Raw genomic sequence first — 20071 nt, forward strand, 5'->3', positions numbered from 1 at the left:
AGTAACTGTCTTCAGGGTAGGAGGATAAGCTACATTTTGTTGTTTTTCCCCAATTTGTTTTATAATAAGCTTGTATCACTCTCATAAACAGAAAGAAACAAAACTACTAGCATTTTAAAGAAAAAGAGATGGTCTGGAAACTACTAAAATTCATATAGAGTATTAACTCAAAAAATGAATCTGACTTTATTATGCCAGGAGACCAATTCTTCATAGACCCAGAAGCCGTTAGTGAAAAACTAAAGGCATTTTAACATGCTTCCATGGTATTTAGAGAGTTCTTAAAGGTCTTCATCAGTTCCACCTTTAAACTTCATAACACTACTCTGAAATACCTACTCAAAATATAAAAAGCCCTATACCTTCTCCAAAACAGTCTTAACCAATTCTTGGTCTCAAGTCCCAAATCTGCTTCTCATCCCATTCTCTGTCCTGAGCTCTAAACTCAAATTTTCAAACGTTCGCTATACAACTCCACTGACCAGCTCACAGAAAATTCAACATATCCAATATCTAATGTCATTCATGATCCCAATTCCCTCTCTCTATTAATACTGATACCACCTAACCAACTCTAAACTAGAAACGTCAGGCATTTTCTGATGCTTCACACTACCCTATACCCATTACAGAATATTGGGTTTATCCTACCTTAGAATATCTCTCAAATCCATCCCTTCCAGGTTTTCCGTTGCCTCCTCAATTCAAACCTTCATCTCTTGCCTAGATTATTGCATTTTGTCCTAATTAATCTCCTAATCTCTAACTCCCTCCAGTCCACCAACATAATATTAATTTTCATGTTAAATATTCCCAACATAATTGAATCTCAATTTGATGATTCAGGAGATACTTCATAACCATTCAGTGCTCCTGGGTCATCATTATGAACATCAAATCTTATTGAAATGTGCAACAGCTAATGAAGGTTTCTGATTGATAGAAGGCTAGACAGACCACACAGAGCTGCGTATACTGATATCTAAGAGGCAGACTTTTTTTTTTCTGTAGCTCTTCTTCTACTGGACCTAATGGAAGAACATTCTGTGAAGGACCTGGTTTTGTTGGGTAAAATAAAGTCATTACTCATTTACTGAAAAAGATTTACTGAAAACCCAGTGTCAGTTTCTGTGGCAGGAAGAGTAATAAAGACAAATCTATGTAACGTATGCACTCAGAATTAGGAATAAAACAGTCTACTGTTAAAAAAGTTTTTAAATATTCCCAAATAACTAAAGGGTAAAGTCCACAACCCTAAAAATAGTATACAAAGCACTCCTTAAACTGACCTCAGCTCTCTTTACACCTTCCTCTGAGTTCCAGCCACTCTGACGGCCCAGTTAACTAAACTTTACACCATGAAATGTCAAACCTCTGTGTCTTTACAATGTCTCTGCCTGGAATGCTCCTTCTCATTGGTTAGCTCTCTCGGTGATTAACTCAAAATTTATTGAGCACTTACTATGTACCAGGTTCCAAGTACACTTTATGTATTTAGTGAATCTTAACCATGATCATATGAGGTAGACATTATTACTTTACTGAGGAGGAAAGTATTCTTCAGCTTCCCAAGGACACACAGCCAATTAGTAGTAACAGAGATAGAAGACCACACTCATAACAACTATGCCATCCTGCCCCTCTAAGATATGTGCTACAGGCCATGAGTCACAGCCAGTAAGCACAGACAGGGTCCTCAAACAGCCACAGAGGGAGAGGAGTCTCTGAAATATTAACAAGGGGAAGAGGGTTTAATAGAAATTTATTTAAGCTAACTCAGATCTGGCATGTGCAGGGCTGGTGAAGATGCCCATTTTACACATTCTGAGAATACAATAGAAAAATCAAGGTAATCATGTGTTATAATTTGGCTCCTCATATATTTTTGTACATAAAATCAAAGCAACTCAAGGAAGATTACATGTAATAAAAGGAAACTATGAAGATCACACAGAAAACAGGAAATGTTATGTAAGTGGGGGGGGGGATTAAAAAGTAGGGTCACACAGTAATTGAAACTATGTAAAATATATCTGCAAGTGGGCACAGTCCAGAACAAAAATATGTAAGTTGTCATGCTAGGGTTATGGGACTTGTTTAATGTTGCTGTTAAGCTTTATATAAAATAACAAACTTAAATATGATCTCATTTATACCCATATGTAAAATCATACATGTACGAACATATGCATTAAGATAAGAGTTACTGTTGGGTCAGATTCTCATTATTTTTTAAAAATTCAAAATAAATGAGAAAAAGTTTTTAAAATTCTACCAAGCATGGAGGTCCAGTTTAACATTTGCCAAATCACATGGGGACTGACAGTTGTAAGGCACAATTATTTGATGGTCAAGAACCAAATTTTTTGCCTTGGCCAGGGGGCCCAGTTTGCTGGAGTGTAGTCCTGTATACCAAAAGGTTGTGGGTTCAATTCCTGGTCAGGGCACATACCTGGGCTTAAGGTTCGATCCCCAGTTGGGGTGCATACAGGAGGCAATGGATCAAAGTTTTTTTCTCACTCTCTCCCCCTTCCTCTCTCTCTAAAATCAATGAAAAAAACATATCCTCGTCCTGGCCAGTGTGGCTCAGTTGGTTGGAATATCGCCCTGTGCACCACAGGGTCACCAGTTCATTCCCAGTCAGGGCACATACCCAGGTTTGGGGGTTCCCCGGTCAGGGTACATACCTCCTGATCTATGTTTCTTTCTCACATCGATGCTTCTCTCTCTCCCTTTCCCTCCCTCTCTAAAAATCAATAAAAATAAAAGATAAAATATCCTCAGGTGAGGATTAAAAAGAAAAAGAACTAATTTTATTTTTTCCAAATTGTAAGAGAAAGTTCATTTAGAAAGTTATAGAGGTAGTAAGAAGTGAGCCAGATGGGCTGCGTAGGCCAGGAAACAAGTTACAGAAGCAAAAGAAAGGCCTTGGAGCTTAGGGGAGGGAAAGGCAAAGGTAATGAGCTTGGGGGGAAACAGAGAGGGAAGGGAAAGATACACGTGCTCTGGAGAGGGAGAGCACAAGAACCAATTTTTTTCTCTGTTCCTATGATAAACTCTAACATAAACTAAAGCAGGGTTTTTGACATTTTGGGATGGATAATTCTTTGTTGGGAGGGTGTACCTGTCCTGGAGTAAACATCCTATAATAGGATGTTTACTCCAGTAAGAATCACTGAGCTAAATACATCTCTTCTCCCCACAACATTCATTCAGCAAATATTTCAGTGCCTAATACACGCCATGCAAAATACTGATCATTGAAACTGGGTGAAGGAATATATATGGGTTCTTTATATAATTCATTGTGCTTTTTATACGTATTTGAAAAATATCCTTAATAAAGTGTTTTAATATAAATAATTAGTAAGTGCCAGGGCCCAGGCTGTGCTGAGGTTAAAGCAGAGAACAAGGCCAATCTTAACATTTATAGAGCTCAGTCTACTTCCTTCAAAGAAGCATCACTTTCCATGCCCTGAAATCTTGAAAGTGGGAACTACGGGGTGCTGTCTGCCCCTTCAAAACAGGATAGTAGCCAGCCATTGATGAGAGGATATCTGCTGAGGCAAATAGCTTGGAGTTCACACTGCTTCCCCATCTATTGGTTGGGGATAGATTAGAGAGACCTGGGATGGAAAGTAACTACTTTCCTGTTGTAAAATAAACTGCCACTGTTAGGGGAATCCAATTTTAGCAAGTTATCAGGAAAAAACTCATAAATGGGTCCAAAATATATTACAGCCAGTTGTTTGTTACCACACACTATATTAATTGAAACAGCTCCTAATATACCAGGCACTTCCTAAATAACTCTCCTAGCTTATGATTCTACTAACCCTTATATGATAATCTATAACAAGAAGAGGCAAATATAGATATAGATATTCTGACTACTCATTAGCTTACCTTTTACCCTTAATTTTGGTTTCTCGTACTTCCAAATTGTTCTCTTCCTCATCTTCTCCCTTTACCTATAAAAGGACAAAAAAAGTTATTCTTTTTTATGTCTTTTGCCCTCTAACTTTTTTTTAATATATCTTTATTGATTTCAGAGAGAGGAAGGGAGAAGGAGAGAGAAAAAAAGAAACATCAATTATAAGAGTGTCATTGATTGGCTGCCTCCTGCACGCCTCCCATTGGGGATCAAGACCGAAACCTGGGCATGTGCCCTGACTGGGAACCAAACCTCAATCTCCTGGATCATAGCTCAATGCTCAACCCCTGAGCCATGCCAATGAGGCTGGCCTCTCATTTTTGAGTCAACATTAACCAACAGCCTCAGAATATCCATATTAAAGTATTCAAAACTACCAGAACTTTTTAAAGATTGAATTCTGGTTTCAGTAAAAATTTTTTTTCTTCTGAAACACAAGAACACTGTCAAAGACTTACTTCCGCACTAAATAAGCTTTATAATAAGCTCTATAATATAACATTCTCCTGAGTTATCAAATACAAACCTACAAATAAAAATTACACTTCCAAATACACTTCACATTTCCAAATATAAAGGCCTGAAAGATTTCTTTCTGGGCATTTTTCATCTTCATTTACATCAAAATACACATATGCATAGGCAATAAATACTATTATTTATTGTTGTAGAAGTCTCATGCATGACCAAATTGTTTTTATTTGCACAAAAGAAGTTAACAGCAAAAGTCCTTGAGAAGGAGCCAATAGTCACTGCTTGGCACACACCCTTATTCTTATCCTTCTCTGCAGCAGGATGTGTAATCAGGAAAAGGATGTTAATTCCAGCAGGCTGCAGGGTCTTTCTGAGAAAGAGTAGGCATCTCAAATCATGAGACTGTGCAACAGACTGAGCAAATGTATACGCACACCATCAATCTCTTTGCCAACCCAACCTCCACCAAAAGAAAAAAAATATTAAGATAACCTTTTAGCACTGAAGCACTGATTCCCAATAGGGTATACAAAGCTACAATGAGAAAGCAATTTTTAATATTTCAAAAAGCCTAAAGTAATCATACAATTATCCTCAATAAATGCTAATAAAAATAAAATTTCATTCTTTGACTAGAATCTTATCACAATGGGAACACTCTACTATACTCGTGCATATCACTGTCTTAATAAGAGATATTACTTAATAAAAGATTAGAGAGACAAAATATTTTAAATATATCGTCCATACGAGAGGAAAAATATAAGATGGGTTCTCGGTAGTAAGAAGATGAGGAACCAAACAAACAAACCATAAAAGACATTTTTGGGACAATTGGCGCATATGTGCTGTTTATTAGATAAGATTATGTATTACTGTTCATTTGGGCATGGCATGTTAATGATATGGTGGTTGTTATGGACTGAATGTGTCCTCCCCTCCAATTCATATGGTGAAATCCTAACCCCAAATGTGATAGTATTAGGAAGTGGGGCCTTTGGGGAGGTGATTAGGTCATGGAGAGCCCTCATGAATGGGACTAGCACCTTTATAAAAGAGACCCCAGAGAGTTATTTTGCCCTCTCTTCCATATAAGGAGAAAACTGCCATCAGCAACCCAGAAGAGGGTTCTCACCAGAACCTGACCATGTTAGCACACTGATCTGAGATTTCTACCCTCCAGAACTATGAGAAATAAATTTCTGGAGGCTCTCTCTATGAAGCATGCCCATGCCCATGCCTTTCCCCACACCCTCTTCTTTCCCTAGGGCATGCTAATTCCCATCCCCCCCAGCACGCCCCAACCTCTCCTCCCGCTTATGTTTCTCAAGGTGTATCTATCTCTCCCTGCCCCTATCCCTAAGCTCCAAGGGCCCTTGTTTTGCTGTAACTTGTTTCCTGAATCCATGTCTTCTATGGCTCACTTCTACCTCTGTGACTTTCTAAATAAACCTTCTCTTATAATTTGAGTCTTGGCTCTGAATTCTTCTCAGCCAGAATTCAAGAACTGAGGTTGCTAACCGAGGTCTAACACCTGGTGACATTTTCCACCACTAACAAGAGGATAAGCAAAAACCGTAAGGTGAATTTCTAAACAAAAGCCAAAACTCTCAGATGGCGATATAGGTTCACAAATAAATGGTGCAAAAGGAGTCAATTGCCTCTTTGAAATAAGAACACATTGTCCTGCCCAGCCTGTGGGGCTCAGTGGTTGAGCAACCACGCATGAACCAAGAGGTCACCAGCTCCATCTCCAGTAGGGGGCGCGCAGGAGGCAGCCCATAGATGTTTCTTTCTCATCCATGTTTCTCTCTCTCTGTCTTCCTCCCTCTCTCTAAAATTAAAAGAAAGGTATACATATATATATTTTTAAAAAATTCAAAGATGGCAGCACATATCTAAATGAAGTGTTAATCCATCTTTCCACAAACCTGAGTAGAACTGAGCAAATGCTTATGATGGATAAGATGTGAATAGAAGTCATTTCATAAGTATAACCTCTTTAAACAGCTTAATAGGTCCAGATTCAGTCACAAAGTAAGGTGTGCTTAGAAGAAATATGATACCATAATGACTATTCTTCTCTTAATAACTGGGTAATCACTTAATGGATGTTGTCTAATGAAAATAGCAATAAAAAACAAAGCTCTGGCCCTGGCCGGTGTGGCTCAGCTGGCTGGAGCTTCCTCCCATACACTGAAAGGTCACGGTTTGATTCCCAGTCAGGGCATACACCTAAGTTGCAGGTTTGGTCCTGTCAGGTTCCCTCTGGTCAGGGCCCTTGTGGAGGCAACAAATAGATGTTTCTCTTTCTTTCCCTGTCTCTCTCTAAAATCAATAAACATATCCACATATCCTCAGGTGAGGATAAAAAAAAAAAAAAAAAAAAGCAAAGCTCTGTACGTGTATATTCCCAAAGCCAACACTGTCTTTTCCTTGAGTGGTGAAAGTGTTCAGTGAAATACCTGGGATGACACAAGCAAACTTATGAACTTAAGTGTGAATGAGAACCAGAAGGGGAAGGTAGAGAACTGGATGTTACCTTTCTGTATAATTTAAACGGGCTTACATTACCTGTGTGATTTTTAAAACTAACTTAAAGAACAAAATTTTAAAAAGCATTCATCAGCAACCTTAAGTGTGTTACATTAACAATTTCAAACGATTACAAACTTCAACTCGGAACCTACCCCTATTACGTTTCTGGCTGCATTAGATGGTGTCTAGAAAGTTGCACCTAGACCAGACATTAAGGAAATTAAATTTTAACTCATTTATTCGTCTTCCAGTCGGGCTACCGCGTTGTCATGAGAAAATCAAGAGAAAGTTTGGTGCGCACTGGCAGCCTATAAAGACCTCTGCTGAGGCTATGATCTTCGTTTTATTGGGATGAGTAGGATCCTTCGGCCCAAGGACACCTGCGCCGGGCCACAATAGCCGCGAGCAGCCGCTCAACGGAGAGGTGCGGCCCGCGCCCGAGCAGCCAGCCTTACGCTGACGTGTCCCGCGCCGAGGGGCGTCCCCCAACGCCCGGGGCCCCGCTTTTCCTCAGGGGCGGAGAGGGGCGCGGAGTCGAAGGGCAGACGCCTGGAGCGGCGGAGGCCCACCCCACTCACCTGCACGCCGAGGTGTGCCAGCCGGCCCTCGAGCTCCGGCTCCAAGGCCAGAAGAAAGGAGGTGGCGCGGGACGTGGAGCTGCCGCCTGGGTGCGCCAAGACCAACTCGACCGTCACCTTGGCCAGGTGGCTGCTCAGGTCCACCGTCCGCTTCACGTCCTCGTTGACCAACGGCGGTGCATCGGGAGAGGCGCTGCCCGGCGCTGCGGCCCAGGCCCCGAGCACAAGGACGAGAAGCAGCGGGGAGGCAGGGACCTCCATGACAAGAGCCAAGCTGAGCCGCAGGCCGCGCGCCGGCGCCATCGCCCCGCCTCCGGCCACCGCGCAGCCGCTCATTGGGCCCGGGCTGGCGCCACGAGGTGGCCGCACAGGGGGATGAAGGACCCCGTCTCCAGGGCAACGGGTGGCCCGCCGGCGCCTGATTGCACGGCCCTTCATTTAGCTAATTCTTACGGGCACTGGCCCCTGCCGATCTGCTCGCTCTTACCATTCTTCCCCTGCAATAACCCTGGTCTTTCTGCTCCTTGAGACCGTAAAATTTAGCTCAAACGGAGAAAGTAAAAGCCTAGGCAAAAGTTTAAGCAGAAACAGGGCATCTGCACAGTATCAAGGATTTACCCTAAACTATGTAGTAATTACAAAGGGGAAAATAATAAATTTACATTGGAGAATCCTGGAAGACACCCCATTTAACCAAGTAATCAAGGTTAACATCGCCAATTATAAGACATAGTGTTATCTATAGCCACTATCTTATACACCCAGAAGGGCACCTCACTTCTGAGGTATTGCCACGGAATTGCTGAAAATGCATAACCTCAATGCAACCATAAAGAACATCAGACAAACCAAAAGCACCTTGACTTTATTTAGTGAGACCCATTTCAGACTTCTGTCCTTGAGAACTCTAGACATAATAAATTCATATTGTTTTAAGCCATTAAGTCTGTGGCAATTTGTTGCAACAATAAGCAAGTAATAGGCCCTCTGAGGGCAGGGAGGATTGTTCATCCCACAATCTCAGTGTGTAGTAATAGGTGGTCGACAAACAATTATTGAAGGAATAAATGAGCTTTATATATATATATGTATATTTTATATATATATGTATATTTTATATATATATACACACATTTTTTTTTTTCCACCCTCACCTGAGGATATTTTTTCCATTGCTTTTCAGAGAGAGTGGAAGGGGAAGAGAGAGAGAGACATCAATATGAGAGAGAGAGGTTGGACCAAGGATCATATTTGAGAGCCAGCTTCCAGGCTCTGGTGTGGGAAAGGAGTTAAGAAGGGGACAGTTCAGAAATTGCCTGTGTGTAGGGGACAAATTAAGGTTTAATAACATGAATGCCTCCTATATACAGGCAAGAGACCCAGGAAAACTGAGTAGCCAAGATGGCTGAAGCTACCACCTTAAATACCATCTTCAGCTGAAAGCAAAAGATGTTGAGCCCAGCTGGGCATGGCTCAGTGGCTGAGCATCGACCTAGGATCCAGGAGATCGCAGTTTGATTCCCGGTCAGGGCACATGCAGGGTTTCGGGCTCAATCCCCAGACGGGCATGCAGGAAGCAACTGATCAATGAGGACTCTCTCATCATTGATGTTTCTATCTCCATCTCTCTCCCTCTCCCATTCTCTCTCTCTGAAATCAATAAAGACATATTTTTTTAAAAAAATCTTCAAACAAAAAAATGAGAGACACATCAATCGGTCACCTTCTGCACGCCTGCAACTGAAGCATGTGCGCTTGGCTGGAATTGACCCTGGGACCCTCCAGTCCGAGGGCTGACACTCTAACCACTGAGCCAAACCAGCTAGGGCTAAATGAGCTTTTCATTATAAATATTACCCCATTTTATGGATGAGTAAATTCACGTATCCAAGCCAGTAAATGTGAGATTGTTTGGAAACCTGGACTAACTCCAAAATGTAGCTCTTTCCACGACTACAGACTATTGAATAAAATCCCAGGTTTCCACACACAAAAGGAAGCATTAGGGATCCCAATCTAATCCTTATTTCCCAGATATGAGATACAGATCCAGAGAGGGTAACTTACCCAAAGTCACATGGCTATGTAAGAGCAAAATGGACTAGAAACCTGATCTCCCTGACAAGGAAAGAATAGATAATGTTAAACCCCTTAACATTATCATCATTAAAATACAATACAGGGCGCTGGCCAGGTTGCTCAGTTGGTTGGAGTATTGTCCTGTCCTGTACACCCAAAGGTTGCAGATTCAGTTCCTGGTCAGGGCACATACCTAGGTTTCAGGTTCAGTCCCTGGTCAGGCTGCATATAGAAGGCAACTGATCCATTTTTCTGATCCATCTTTCTCACATCGATGTTCCTCTCCCTCTCCCTCTTTCTCTCTCTCTCTCCCTCTCTCTCTTTCTCTTTCTCTTTTTCTCTCCCCCTCCCTCTTCCTCTCTCCTCCTTCCCCTCACTCTAAAATCAATAAACATCCTCACATGAGGATTTTTTTAAAAAGCAATACAGGGAAGCTGTTTTGACAGTGGTCAGTTGCAAATCTAGGGAGATCCACCAAGTCCCAAAGGAATGAACCCATTTGATTTTTTCCACCAAGTGACAATTACACAGCAAAGGTATCCCTGAATTATCCTGGAGTTTCAGAACTTTCATTTCCCCTGAATAATTTCTGCCTCATTCACAGTCTCACAGCATCTCTCTCTCTCTCTCTCTCTCTCTCTCTCTCTCTCTCTCTCTCTATCATCTATCTATCTATCTATCTATCTATCTATCTATCTATCTATCTATCATCATCTATCTCTCTCTCTCTCCCTCTCTATCACTCTCTCTCAAGACTGGGGCCCTGATCACCCTTGCCCCAGTTCATGAGATAGTGTTTCCATTCCAGGAGAGGCAAGACAAGAGGAATTTGGGTTATTTCCCCACCTCTCATCCATTGACGGTTCAACTCTTAGACGAAGGATGTCATTCAGAGAGAAGTTTTTCTACTGTCCCCTTCTCTGGCTCCAGAGTCCTGGCTCAGAGATTCTGCTTAAGTGGAGAAGCAGGCAGTAAAACAGATAGTTCCTAATTTCTTTCCAAAGGAAATAACTTTATTTGCCTCAGAGTATGGAGAAATACAAGCCTAAGAGCACCCCGAAGAACAATGGAGGTTGTGATGAAAGGCAAAAGTGTAGGCCAGCAGTTTTCAGGAGAGAACAGGGAATAAGACAGCTGAGAGAAGCCTCCCTAGGATTGGAACAAATGCCAAATACTGGCTTCACAAACTGTTCCTTCAAAGGAGCCACATTTGATTGGATTAGTTTGTAGAGCAATTTATGTCCCAGGGCATTGTTGAAAACAATTGAGCAATCATATGCAATTAGTGGACTTTAACAACGTGGTATAGTCAGGGGAAAAGATGAAGAGAGCCCTTACCAAAATCATTGTCATCCCAAAGTAACCGGGTAAACCCAGAGCTTCACCTCCCTGCAACGTTGTGAAAGAAAACATAGACTTCATTAAAAGAATTCAGCCAGTGGACTTTCAGTCAAGATGACAGCATAGGTAAACACATTACTCAAATCCTCTCACAGTCACATCAAAAATACACAGAACCACCATCATTCAGAACCCCCTGAAATATAGCTGAAAGGAAGTCCTAAAACTAGGGATTTAAAGAAGAAGCCACATAGAGACTGGTGGGAGGGCAGAGGCACAGAACAGGCTGATCCTACACCCATGTGTAGTGGTTTAAAATCAAGAGGGCTGTCTTCACTGCGGAGATCCCACCTGATCCCTGTAGTCCAGGATTCCAGCCCCACACCAAACCCGACAGCCCAGGATTCCAGTGCCAGGAAGAGAAGTCCCCATAATTCCAGCAGGAATTGTGGCTGAGTAAGACAGAGGGCTGCGGGAGTCCCAGCAGTTCCTCTTAAAGAGCCCACACAAGGACTTACTTGGACTCACTCCCTCTGAGCTCCAGTGCTGGCACAGCAGCTTGACAGGAACCAGGGACATAGGAGGAGGAACTGAATTGTCTGATGTCAGAGCAAGAACGGGGGGGGGGGGGGGGGGGGGGGGGGGGGGTACGGACAGGACACCACACGACAGCTTTCTGTCAGACAAAAGTGCTGGCAGAGGCCACTGTTCCTTTTCTGAAACCCGCTGGATCACACTATTTGCCCCACCCTGGTGATTCCCTGAGACTCCAACCCCACCCAAATTGCGGGGCTATCCAAGCTATTTCCAGTGGCTTTTCCTTACAACTGACCTATCTTGCCTCATGTTTCGGACATCCCTAAAATCTCTCAAGCAAGTAGCATCTGGCCTCTGCACACCCCCCACCTATTGCTAAGTGGCCCCAGGCCCAGCAGTAGTGGCAGCCTGCCTTGGTTCATAGCTTGGCCTCTCCCGGGCACCTCCAAGCCAAACACAAGTAACAGCCATCAGCAGGTCGCTCTGAAGCTCATGCCGGGTGGCCCTAGGCAGCGCACTAGTGATGCCTGACTTTGCAACTCCCTGGAGGCTCCAGAGTCAGTGCACCTGGTGGACAGCTTCAGACCAGGATGGATTACAACTCTACCACCTCCACAAGAGATTCATTCTAGGGGTGGACTCAGTGAGCACCAAAGCCGCACTGAAGCAAGTCCTGTTCTATAGGTTTGACTCCTGCCCAACAGCTCCTCCACTGGAGTCACAGCCAGACTTGCAGCTTACTGGCCTAGGGGTCAATGCCTCCTAGTGACACCAACATCAATCAAGGCTCAACTATCACAGGACAGTGCACACAGCACACACACAGGCACACCTGGAGTGTTTAGCTCGGGTGACTGGAGACGCTGTGCCACTGGGCCCTACAGGCCACCTACTGCTACACAAGGCCACTCTACCAAATCTAGAAAATGCAGCAGCTTTACCTAATACATATATTTTTTTTTCCCAAGAAATAATGGCTGAACACTTCTCAAATTTATTAAAAACAATAACCACCCTGGCCAGGTGGCTCATTTGGTCAGAGCATCATCCTGATGCACCAAGGTTGTGGGCACTTAACAAGAATCAACCAATGACATTTTCCTGTGGGAATCCCTGGATTGAAAGGAGTGTGGCCTTCTCTTCTCCAGGCCATGGCACGTGCTTGTCCACTGATATCAGTATACTTCGAAAAGAGAATTATCTGGCAAAAATGTCACTTTGCCTGCTGTGTTCAACCAGCTTGCACGAACTTTGTTCACACCAGCTTGCACAAAACAATAGATAGCCCTATGATGTGTCAGTGAATTGGCAAGTCATCAAACCACTACTGAGTCTTGGGGTACTGGCATAGCTGTGGCTCAAATTCCCAGAGTTGGAGGTGGTGGAATTCATACTTCTGGCCAGGATGCTTTTGGAAATATGTGCTGCACAGGCCACATGTTTACATCAACCAAAACCTGGTACCACTGGCACTACAGAGTGAAAACAACACAGAAGTGAGATGCCATCTGCTCTGCCCTGGCTGCCTCAGCCTTACCAGCACTGGTCATGTCAAAAGGTAATCATGTTGAGGAAGTTCCTGAATTTCCTTTGGTGGTTGAAAATAAAGTTGAACGCTACAAGAAAACCAAGGAGGCTATTTTGCTTCTTAAGAAACTTAAGGCCTAGAATGATATCAAAAAAAAGTCTGTGCCTCTCAGCAAATGAGAGTTGGCAAGGACAAAATGAGAAACTGTTTTCATATCCAGTGCAGGAGACCTTTCATCATCTATAATGAGGACAATGGTATCATCAAAGCCTTCAGATACATCCCTGGAATTACTCTGCTTAATGCTCAGTTAATGTAAGCAAACTGGAGATTTTGAAACTTGCTCCTGCTGGGCTTGTGGGTCATTTCTGCAGTTTGGACTGAAAGTGCTTTCCGCAAGTTAGCAAGTTAGATTATCTGTATGGCACTTGGCGTAAAGCTGCCTCCCTTGAGAGTAACTACAATCTTCCCATGTACAAGATGCTTAATACAAACCTTAGCAGAAACCTGAAAAGCCCAGAGATCCAAAGAACCCTCTGAGCACCATGCAAGAAGACTCATCACAGAATCCTGAAGACTCCTCCACTGAATCCTGTTGAAGCTAAACCCATATGCACAGACCATGCACTGGAAAACATTCTTCTCCAGGCTAAGAACCACAAGCTCCAGGTGGCTAAAGCAGCAGCAGTACTAGAAGCCCAATCAGATGAGAAGGGGGTTCAAGGCAAGAAGCCCATGGTAGGGAAGAAAGGAAAGAAGGCTGTTAGCATTAAGAAGTAAAAGAAGCCTTTGGTAGGAAAAAAGGCTGCAGCTACCAAGAAACCAACAGCTAAGAAGCCCACAAAAAAGAAACCCGCTACAGAAGAAAAGAAACCTACAGAATAAACTTAAATTTGTTTATTCTACAAAGGTCAAATCACTTTAGATAGCTAATTTTTAATAAAAAGCTGTTCAAAGGCAAAATAAGTAGCAACCAATGATCCCTGGCTCAGTTGGTTGGAGAGTTGTCCCAAGCACTAAAATGCTGCAGGTTTGATTCTCAGTCAGGGCACATACGTAGGCTGTGGGTTTGATCCCTGGTCAGGGCACACACAGGAGGCAACCTATCAACATTTCTCTATCACGCCGATGTTTCCCTCTCTCTCTTCCTCTCTCTCTAAAAATAAATAAAAATATATCCTCAGGTGAGGATTAAAAATTTTTAAAAAACCAACCAATGCATACATAAATGAGTGGAACATCAGATCGATGTTTCTCTCTCCCTCCCCCCCCTCTAAAATCAATAAATAAAAATTAAAAACATATATATTCTGCACATCCAGGAAGCTCAACAAAATCCAAGTAGGATAAATGTAAAGAGGTCCACAAGCAGATACATTATATAAAAATGCTGAAAGTTAAAGAGAAAAACTTGAAAGCATTGAGAGAAAATGACTCATTACTTACAAGGGAACTCCAATAAGATTAGCAACTTTTTTTTTTTTTTAATGTTTTTTTAAATTGATTTCAGAGACAGGAAGAGAGGAAGGGGGAGGGAGAGAGAGAGAGAGAAATATCAATGATGAGAGAGAGTCATTGATTGGCTGCCTCCTGCACACCCCCTACTGGGGGTCTAGCCCACAACCCACGCATGTGCCCTGACTGGGAATCAAACCATGACCTCCTGGTTCATAGGTCGATGCTCGACCACTGAGCCATGTTGGCCAGGCAGCAGCTAACTTCTTAACAGAAACAATGAAGGGCATAGAGCAGTGGGATAACATATTCAAAGTGGTCAAATAAAAAACTATCAACCATTTCTGAGAAATGAGAAAATACTTTCAGGTGAATGAAAATGAAGACATATCAGTATTCATGGGATGCAGCTATAGCAGTGCTTAGATGGAAATTTTTAACTGTAAATATCTTTATTAAGAAAGAAGAAGGCTCTCAAATCAATAAACATAAGACATTAAAGAGAAAATTAAACCATGAGCAAAGAGAGGGAAGAAAATATTAAAGATTAGAGCATAAGTTAATGAAATAGAAACACATAGAGAAAGTCAATTAAACCAAAAACTGGTTCTTTGAAAAGATCAACAAAACTGACAAATCTATAGCTAGGTTAAGCAAGACAAAAAGAGAGAAGATGCACACTCCTAGAATTAGAAATGAAAGAGAGGTCATTACCACTGACCTTACAGAATTAATTAAGGACTATGAAGGAATACTGTGGCCATTTGTATGCTAACAAAATATACAACCTAGATGAGGTGAATAAATCCCTAGGAAAACACACACTACCAAAACTAACTCAAGAAGAAATAGGTAATCTGAATAGATTGTAATAAATGAAGATACTGAATTAGCAATTTAAAAAAATACCCACAATGAAAAAACCAGGAGGGAGGAACACTTCACAACCCATCAGTCTAGTATTATCTTGATACCAAAACCAGAGATAGTCATCACAAGAAAACTACAGACCACTATCTTTTATGAATATGCAGATGTTCCCAACAACATATTAGCAAATAGAATCCAGCAACATATAAAAATAATTATACACAATGGTCAAGTAGGCTTTTTCCCAAGAATGTGAGGTTGGTTTAACATCCAAAATCAATTAATGTAACATAGCATAATAATAGAATAAAAAAATAAAAGAGAAATTAAGCCCTGGCCAGTTTGGCTTAGTGATTAGAGCATCCACCAGAGGACAGAGGATCCCGGGTTTGATTCCTGGTTAAGGGCATATACTTTGATTGCAAATTCGAACCCGGGCCCAGCTGGGGTGTGTGCGAGAGGCAACCAATCATAACTCAATTACAAATGAAAAAATAAAGAGCAACAATAGTGGTAACTACTTGGATAAATCCAAAATACAACATAAATGTACTTTTTGTTTGTAGCTTCCCCCTCCTTCAATCTGATTTAAAAGACAACTGCATAACTCTGGCCCGTGTGGCTCAGTTGGTTGGAGAGTCATCTGGTGGATCCCTGGTGGGGGCACATAGGAGAGAGAACCAATAGATGTTTCTCTCATACATCAGTGTTTCTTTCTTTTTCTCTCTCAAATCAGAAAAAACAAAAAGACAACTGCATAAAGTATTAAGCATTAATTATACATATTTTGTGGATAAAAGTAAAAAGGCATAATGTTCCTGTTTGTTTTGATTTGTGTTGTCTAATGTCATTCATAACTTTAAGGATGATATTGTAGAATTTCAATGTTAGATCATCACAGAAAAATAATTTATTTCATTTCTCCCACAAGGCAGTAATATTTGCCAATTTGCACACCTAGGTTAGCAAACTTTATGTATTTCCCAAGGACAGAAACAGAATCTTCCCTAGGAACTGGGTTTCTCACTCAGAATTGTGATGATGATGATGATGATGAAGAAGAAGAAAACTGTCACACTTGCCCTTAACTAAGTTTTAAGCACATCACTGTTTGGGTAATAATAACCAATCTGGAAACTGATAACAGATATGAAGGTATTTTTGCACTTTAATGAAGAGGTCTCCTGAAGACCTGGAATGCATCCAATTTCCAGGAACAGGAAACTATTCTGATGGAATTGAAGGTGGCCTGATTGATGTTTTGAAGCAGGTAATGTTATATGGATTCCTCAAATCACTCCTTACTTAATAAACTGGTCCTATGGATCTTGGAAGTGTGAATACAAAAATAATTTTTATGAAGGAAGACCCTGACAAGTAGCAGCCTTCCACGGGAGGCCAAGCCGCCAGGTTCCTGAGACAGGGCCAGAGCTACCTTCCAGGGTCTGCCCAGCTCGGCGTGCTCCCGGCCGAGCGCGCCACAGCCGGGGGTCCCAGCACGCCGGCGCATGACAGCCCGTCACCCGCCACAGGTCAGGTCCAGGGCTGTGTAGTGTGGCTTCTTCGGAGAAGAAATTAATATAATGAACAACCAGGCACCGTAATCTTAAAACTCAATCCTCGCAACAATCTCCCAGATTTTACAGGAAATAGGAAGGGGGTCCTTCTCATCCCATCTCTGCCAGGGTTTAGCAGAGTGAGCAAGGAGGGTGAGCCTGTCTTCTCACCTGTAAAGGACAATACTACGTGCCTCACCGCGCGGTGCAGGTGTTTAACAGACCACGCAGCGACCCTAAACGCACAGCTCCTCCAGCTTCCCATCCCCCACGCCCCGCCCTGTCTCTTCCGCTCAATCCACAGGCTCGGATTCCACCCTAGCCTCGCCCCAGCTTGGGGTCCACCGCCCAGACCTACACGACCCGGAAGCAGAATCTTCCAACAGGTCACAGCTGACGTCGCTGCTCGGCCCCGCCGCCAGAGGGCGAGAGAGTCGCGTTCGTTGGCTAGCACCTCCCTTTTTACGTCAGCGGACCAGTCCCGGAAATGAAGGGTTTTGCCGTACAAGATGGCGGTTCCCTTTGTGGTGGTGAGGACCGCTGAGACGCTTTCCCGTTTACGGGAAACGCGGTGATCTGAGCTCAGTAATTGCAGCGCTGGCTTCTTGTAAAAGATGGCTTCCGCGGAGTTAACGGGTGTCTTTCTTGACAGAGTCGGTGGCGAGAAGTACAAGATGGCGGGCGCGGTCACAGTCGGGGAAAATGGAAGCGCGTTTGACCGCGGAGGCGCGGAGGCTGCCCGCCTCTTGGCTGGACCCGCCCCCGCCGCCGGGCGGAGCTGGGCTTCGCTCGGGCTTTAGTGTGCCGGCGGATAGGTGCTGTCCACCGCTGGGCGCTTTCCGCCCAGGTGTTTCCCGGCGCTGTTGGGGTGAATGACACCCGTTTGTGTCTATTTAAGGGGTTTTTCCCTCCAACGGTTTAGAGAGGTGGGCAGAATGGGGATTCTTAGTCCCTGCAAACTGACTCATGGACACAAAAATGCTTTTTCCTGTATCAGCGAAACCAGAGACTAACGAGGTGAAATCAGTGAGAGTCCACCCTTTTAGAAGGAGCAAAGCAGCAGTTTATATTCTAACGCGTAACCAACTCCAAGATGTATTAAGTGAAAGAAAGCAAAGCGCAGAAAAATGTTACCCACATGCCACTGTTCGCGTTGTTTTTCTAAAGGCCCGTGTAAGTAAAGATGCATATGAGCTTGTATAGGCAGAGAACGTCTCCAGAGAGAATAGACTGGTAACTGGCTGCCGAATCTAACAAAAGAAATAGAAATGAAAAGATGGGGAACAGGGATGGGAGGAAAAATAAGTTTTGCAAATATTAGTTATATGAATAAATACGTGAAGTTCTTTTGTAAGGTTATATCAAAGCAAGAATAGCACGTTGCTGAGTGCACGCCTGCATGCCTTTCTGCTGCAGGCCTACATATTCTCAGTGTAGTCTTCTGTGGCTGGTATGTCTTTCTATGTTTTTAGGGTTAGTATCATAGAAAACAATGGTAGCACTGAATTAGAGTTCAAACCAAGTTCTATTTTTAAGTCATCCAGAAATATGTTTCCAGTGCTTAAAAAATACAGTAGCAGTTTCAGAATTGGTACTGTTCTTGGGAATCACATTATTTGAATGTGAAATGAGTACCCATCCACCATCCCAAAACAACTGACCATTACTGAGCCTTTGCTAGTGTGCCAGGCACTGGTAAGTGGACACTTACACATACCATTCTGGGTTATTGATGTATCACATATGGTAATGTAATTAGAGTTCAGCCAAGTTCCTAACCTGTACTAAGTGTTCAGTAAGTATCAGCAATTAGTATTTGGGGTCAAACCTGAGTTGCTTGATACAGTACATTTTTGCCTGTGAGACTTTGGGGGTGGGGCTTTAAAAATACCCTCGTTGCTGTAGGAATGTTATCATTCTTTTTAGGATCTTACACGCCACATGGTATAATGGAAGAAATTTAGCTTTTTAAAAAACTTTTTATTTATTGAATTTATTGGGGTGACACTGGTTAATAAAATTATATAGGTTTCAGGTGTACGACTCTATAATACATCATTTGTATATTGTATTATGTGTTCACCACCCCAAGTCAAACCTCCATTCATCACCATTTATCTCCCCTTTACCCTCTTCTACCTGCTCCAACCCCCTGTCCTTCTGGTAATCACCATACTGTTGTCTGTGTCTATGAGCTGTTGCTGTTGTTTTTCTTGGCTTGTTTTTAATTTTTTTAAATTGATTTCAGAGAGAGGACCAGGGAGAGATAGAAACATCAATGATGAAGCAGAGTCATTGATTGGCTTCCTCCTGCACGCCCCCTACTGGGGAATAGCCCCGAAATCTGGGCATGTGCCCTGACTGGAAATTAAACTGTGACCTCCTGGTTCATAGGTCCACGCTCAACCATTGAGCCATGCAGCTGGACCACGTGTTGTTTTTTGCTTAATCTTTTCACCCTTTCACCCAGCTCCCTAATTCCCCTCCCCTCTGACACCTCTGACTGCTGTCAGTCTGTTCTCTGTATCTGAGTCTGTTTCTGTTTTGTTTGTTAGTTTATTTTGTTCATTAGATGCCACATATCAGTGAAATCATATGATACTTGTCTTTCTCTGACTGGCTTATTTCACTTAGCATAATACTTTCCAGGTACACCCATGCAGTCGCAAAGGGTAAGATTTCTTTCTTTTTTATAACTGAGTAGTATTCCATTGTGTAAGTGTAGCATAGCTTTTTTTTATCCACACATCTATTGATAGACATTTGGGCCGCTTCCAAATCTTGGCTATTGTAAATAACATTGCAATGAACATATTTTTGCACATATCTGTCCAATTTTCCCAACAACATTTATTGAATAGACTGTCTTCACTCTATTGTAAGTTCTTGCCTCCCATGTGAAATATTAATTGACCTTAAAGGCGTGGGTTTATTTCTGTGCTCTTAATTATGTTCCATTGATCTATATGTCTGTTTTTATGCCAGTACCATGCTGTTTTGATTACTATGGCCTTATAATCTATTATGCTATCAGGTAGCATGATTCCTTCAGCTTTGTTCTTCTTGCTCAAGATTCCTGTGGCTAGTCAGGATCTTTTGTGGATCCATATAAATTTTTGGAATATGTGTTTTAGTTCTGTGAAATATGCCATTAGCATCTTGATAGGAATTGCACTGAATC

At 42.5% G+C, this 20071-nt stretch overlaps 1 protein-coding gene and 1 pseudogene across 1 annotated transcript in view; one reads left to right on the forward strand and one right to left on the reverse strand.

The window, feature by feature from the left end:
• The window catches only part of RPN1 (ribophorin I), a 28620-nt gene extending 20760 nt beyond the window's left edge, over nucleotides 1-7860 (reverse strand). Inside the window, exons 1-2 of the mRNA XM_016197337.2 lie at nucleotides 7525-7860; nucleotides 3907-3971 (exon numbers count right to left, since the gene is read on the reverse strand). Coding sequence (XP_016052823.2) covers nucleotides 3907-3971; nucleotides 7525-7860 — 401 coding nt within the window. The remainder of the gene's footprint in view (nucleotides 1-3906; nucleotides 3972-7524) is intronic.
• A 4742-nt stretch (nucleotides 7861-12602) lies between these two features.
• On the forward strand, nucleotides 12603-13894 carry LOC107525251 (large ribosomal subunit protein uL4 pseudogene; annotated as a pseudogene).
• Nucleotides 13895-20071: the final 6177 nt, after the last annotated feature.

Source organism: Miniopterus natalensis, chromosome 7, assembly GCF_054644295.1.
Source record: "Miniopterus natalensis isolate mMinNat1 chromosome 7, mMinNat1.hap1, whole genome shotgun sequence".
Classification (NCBI taxonomy): Eukaryota; Metazoa; Chordata; class Mammalia; order Chiroptera; family Miniopteridae; genus Miniopterus; species Miniopterus natalensis.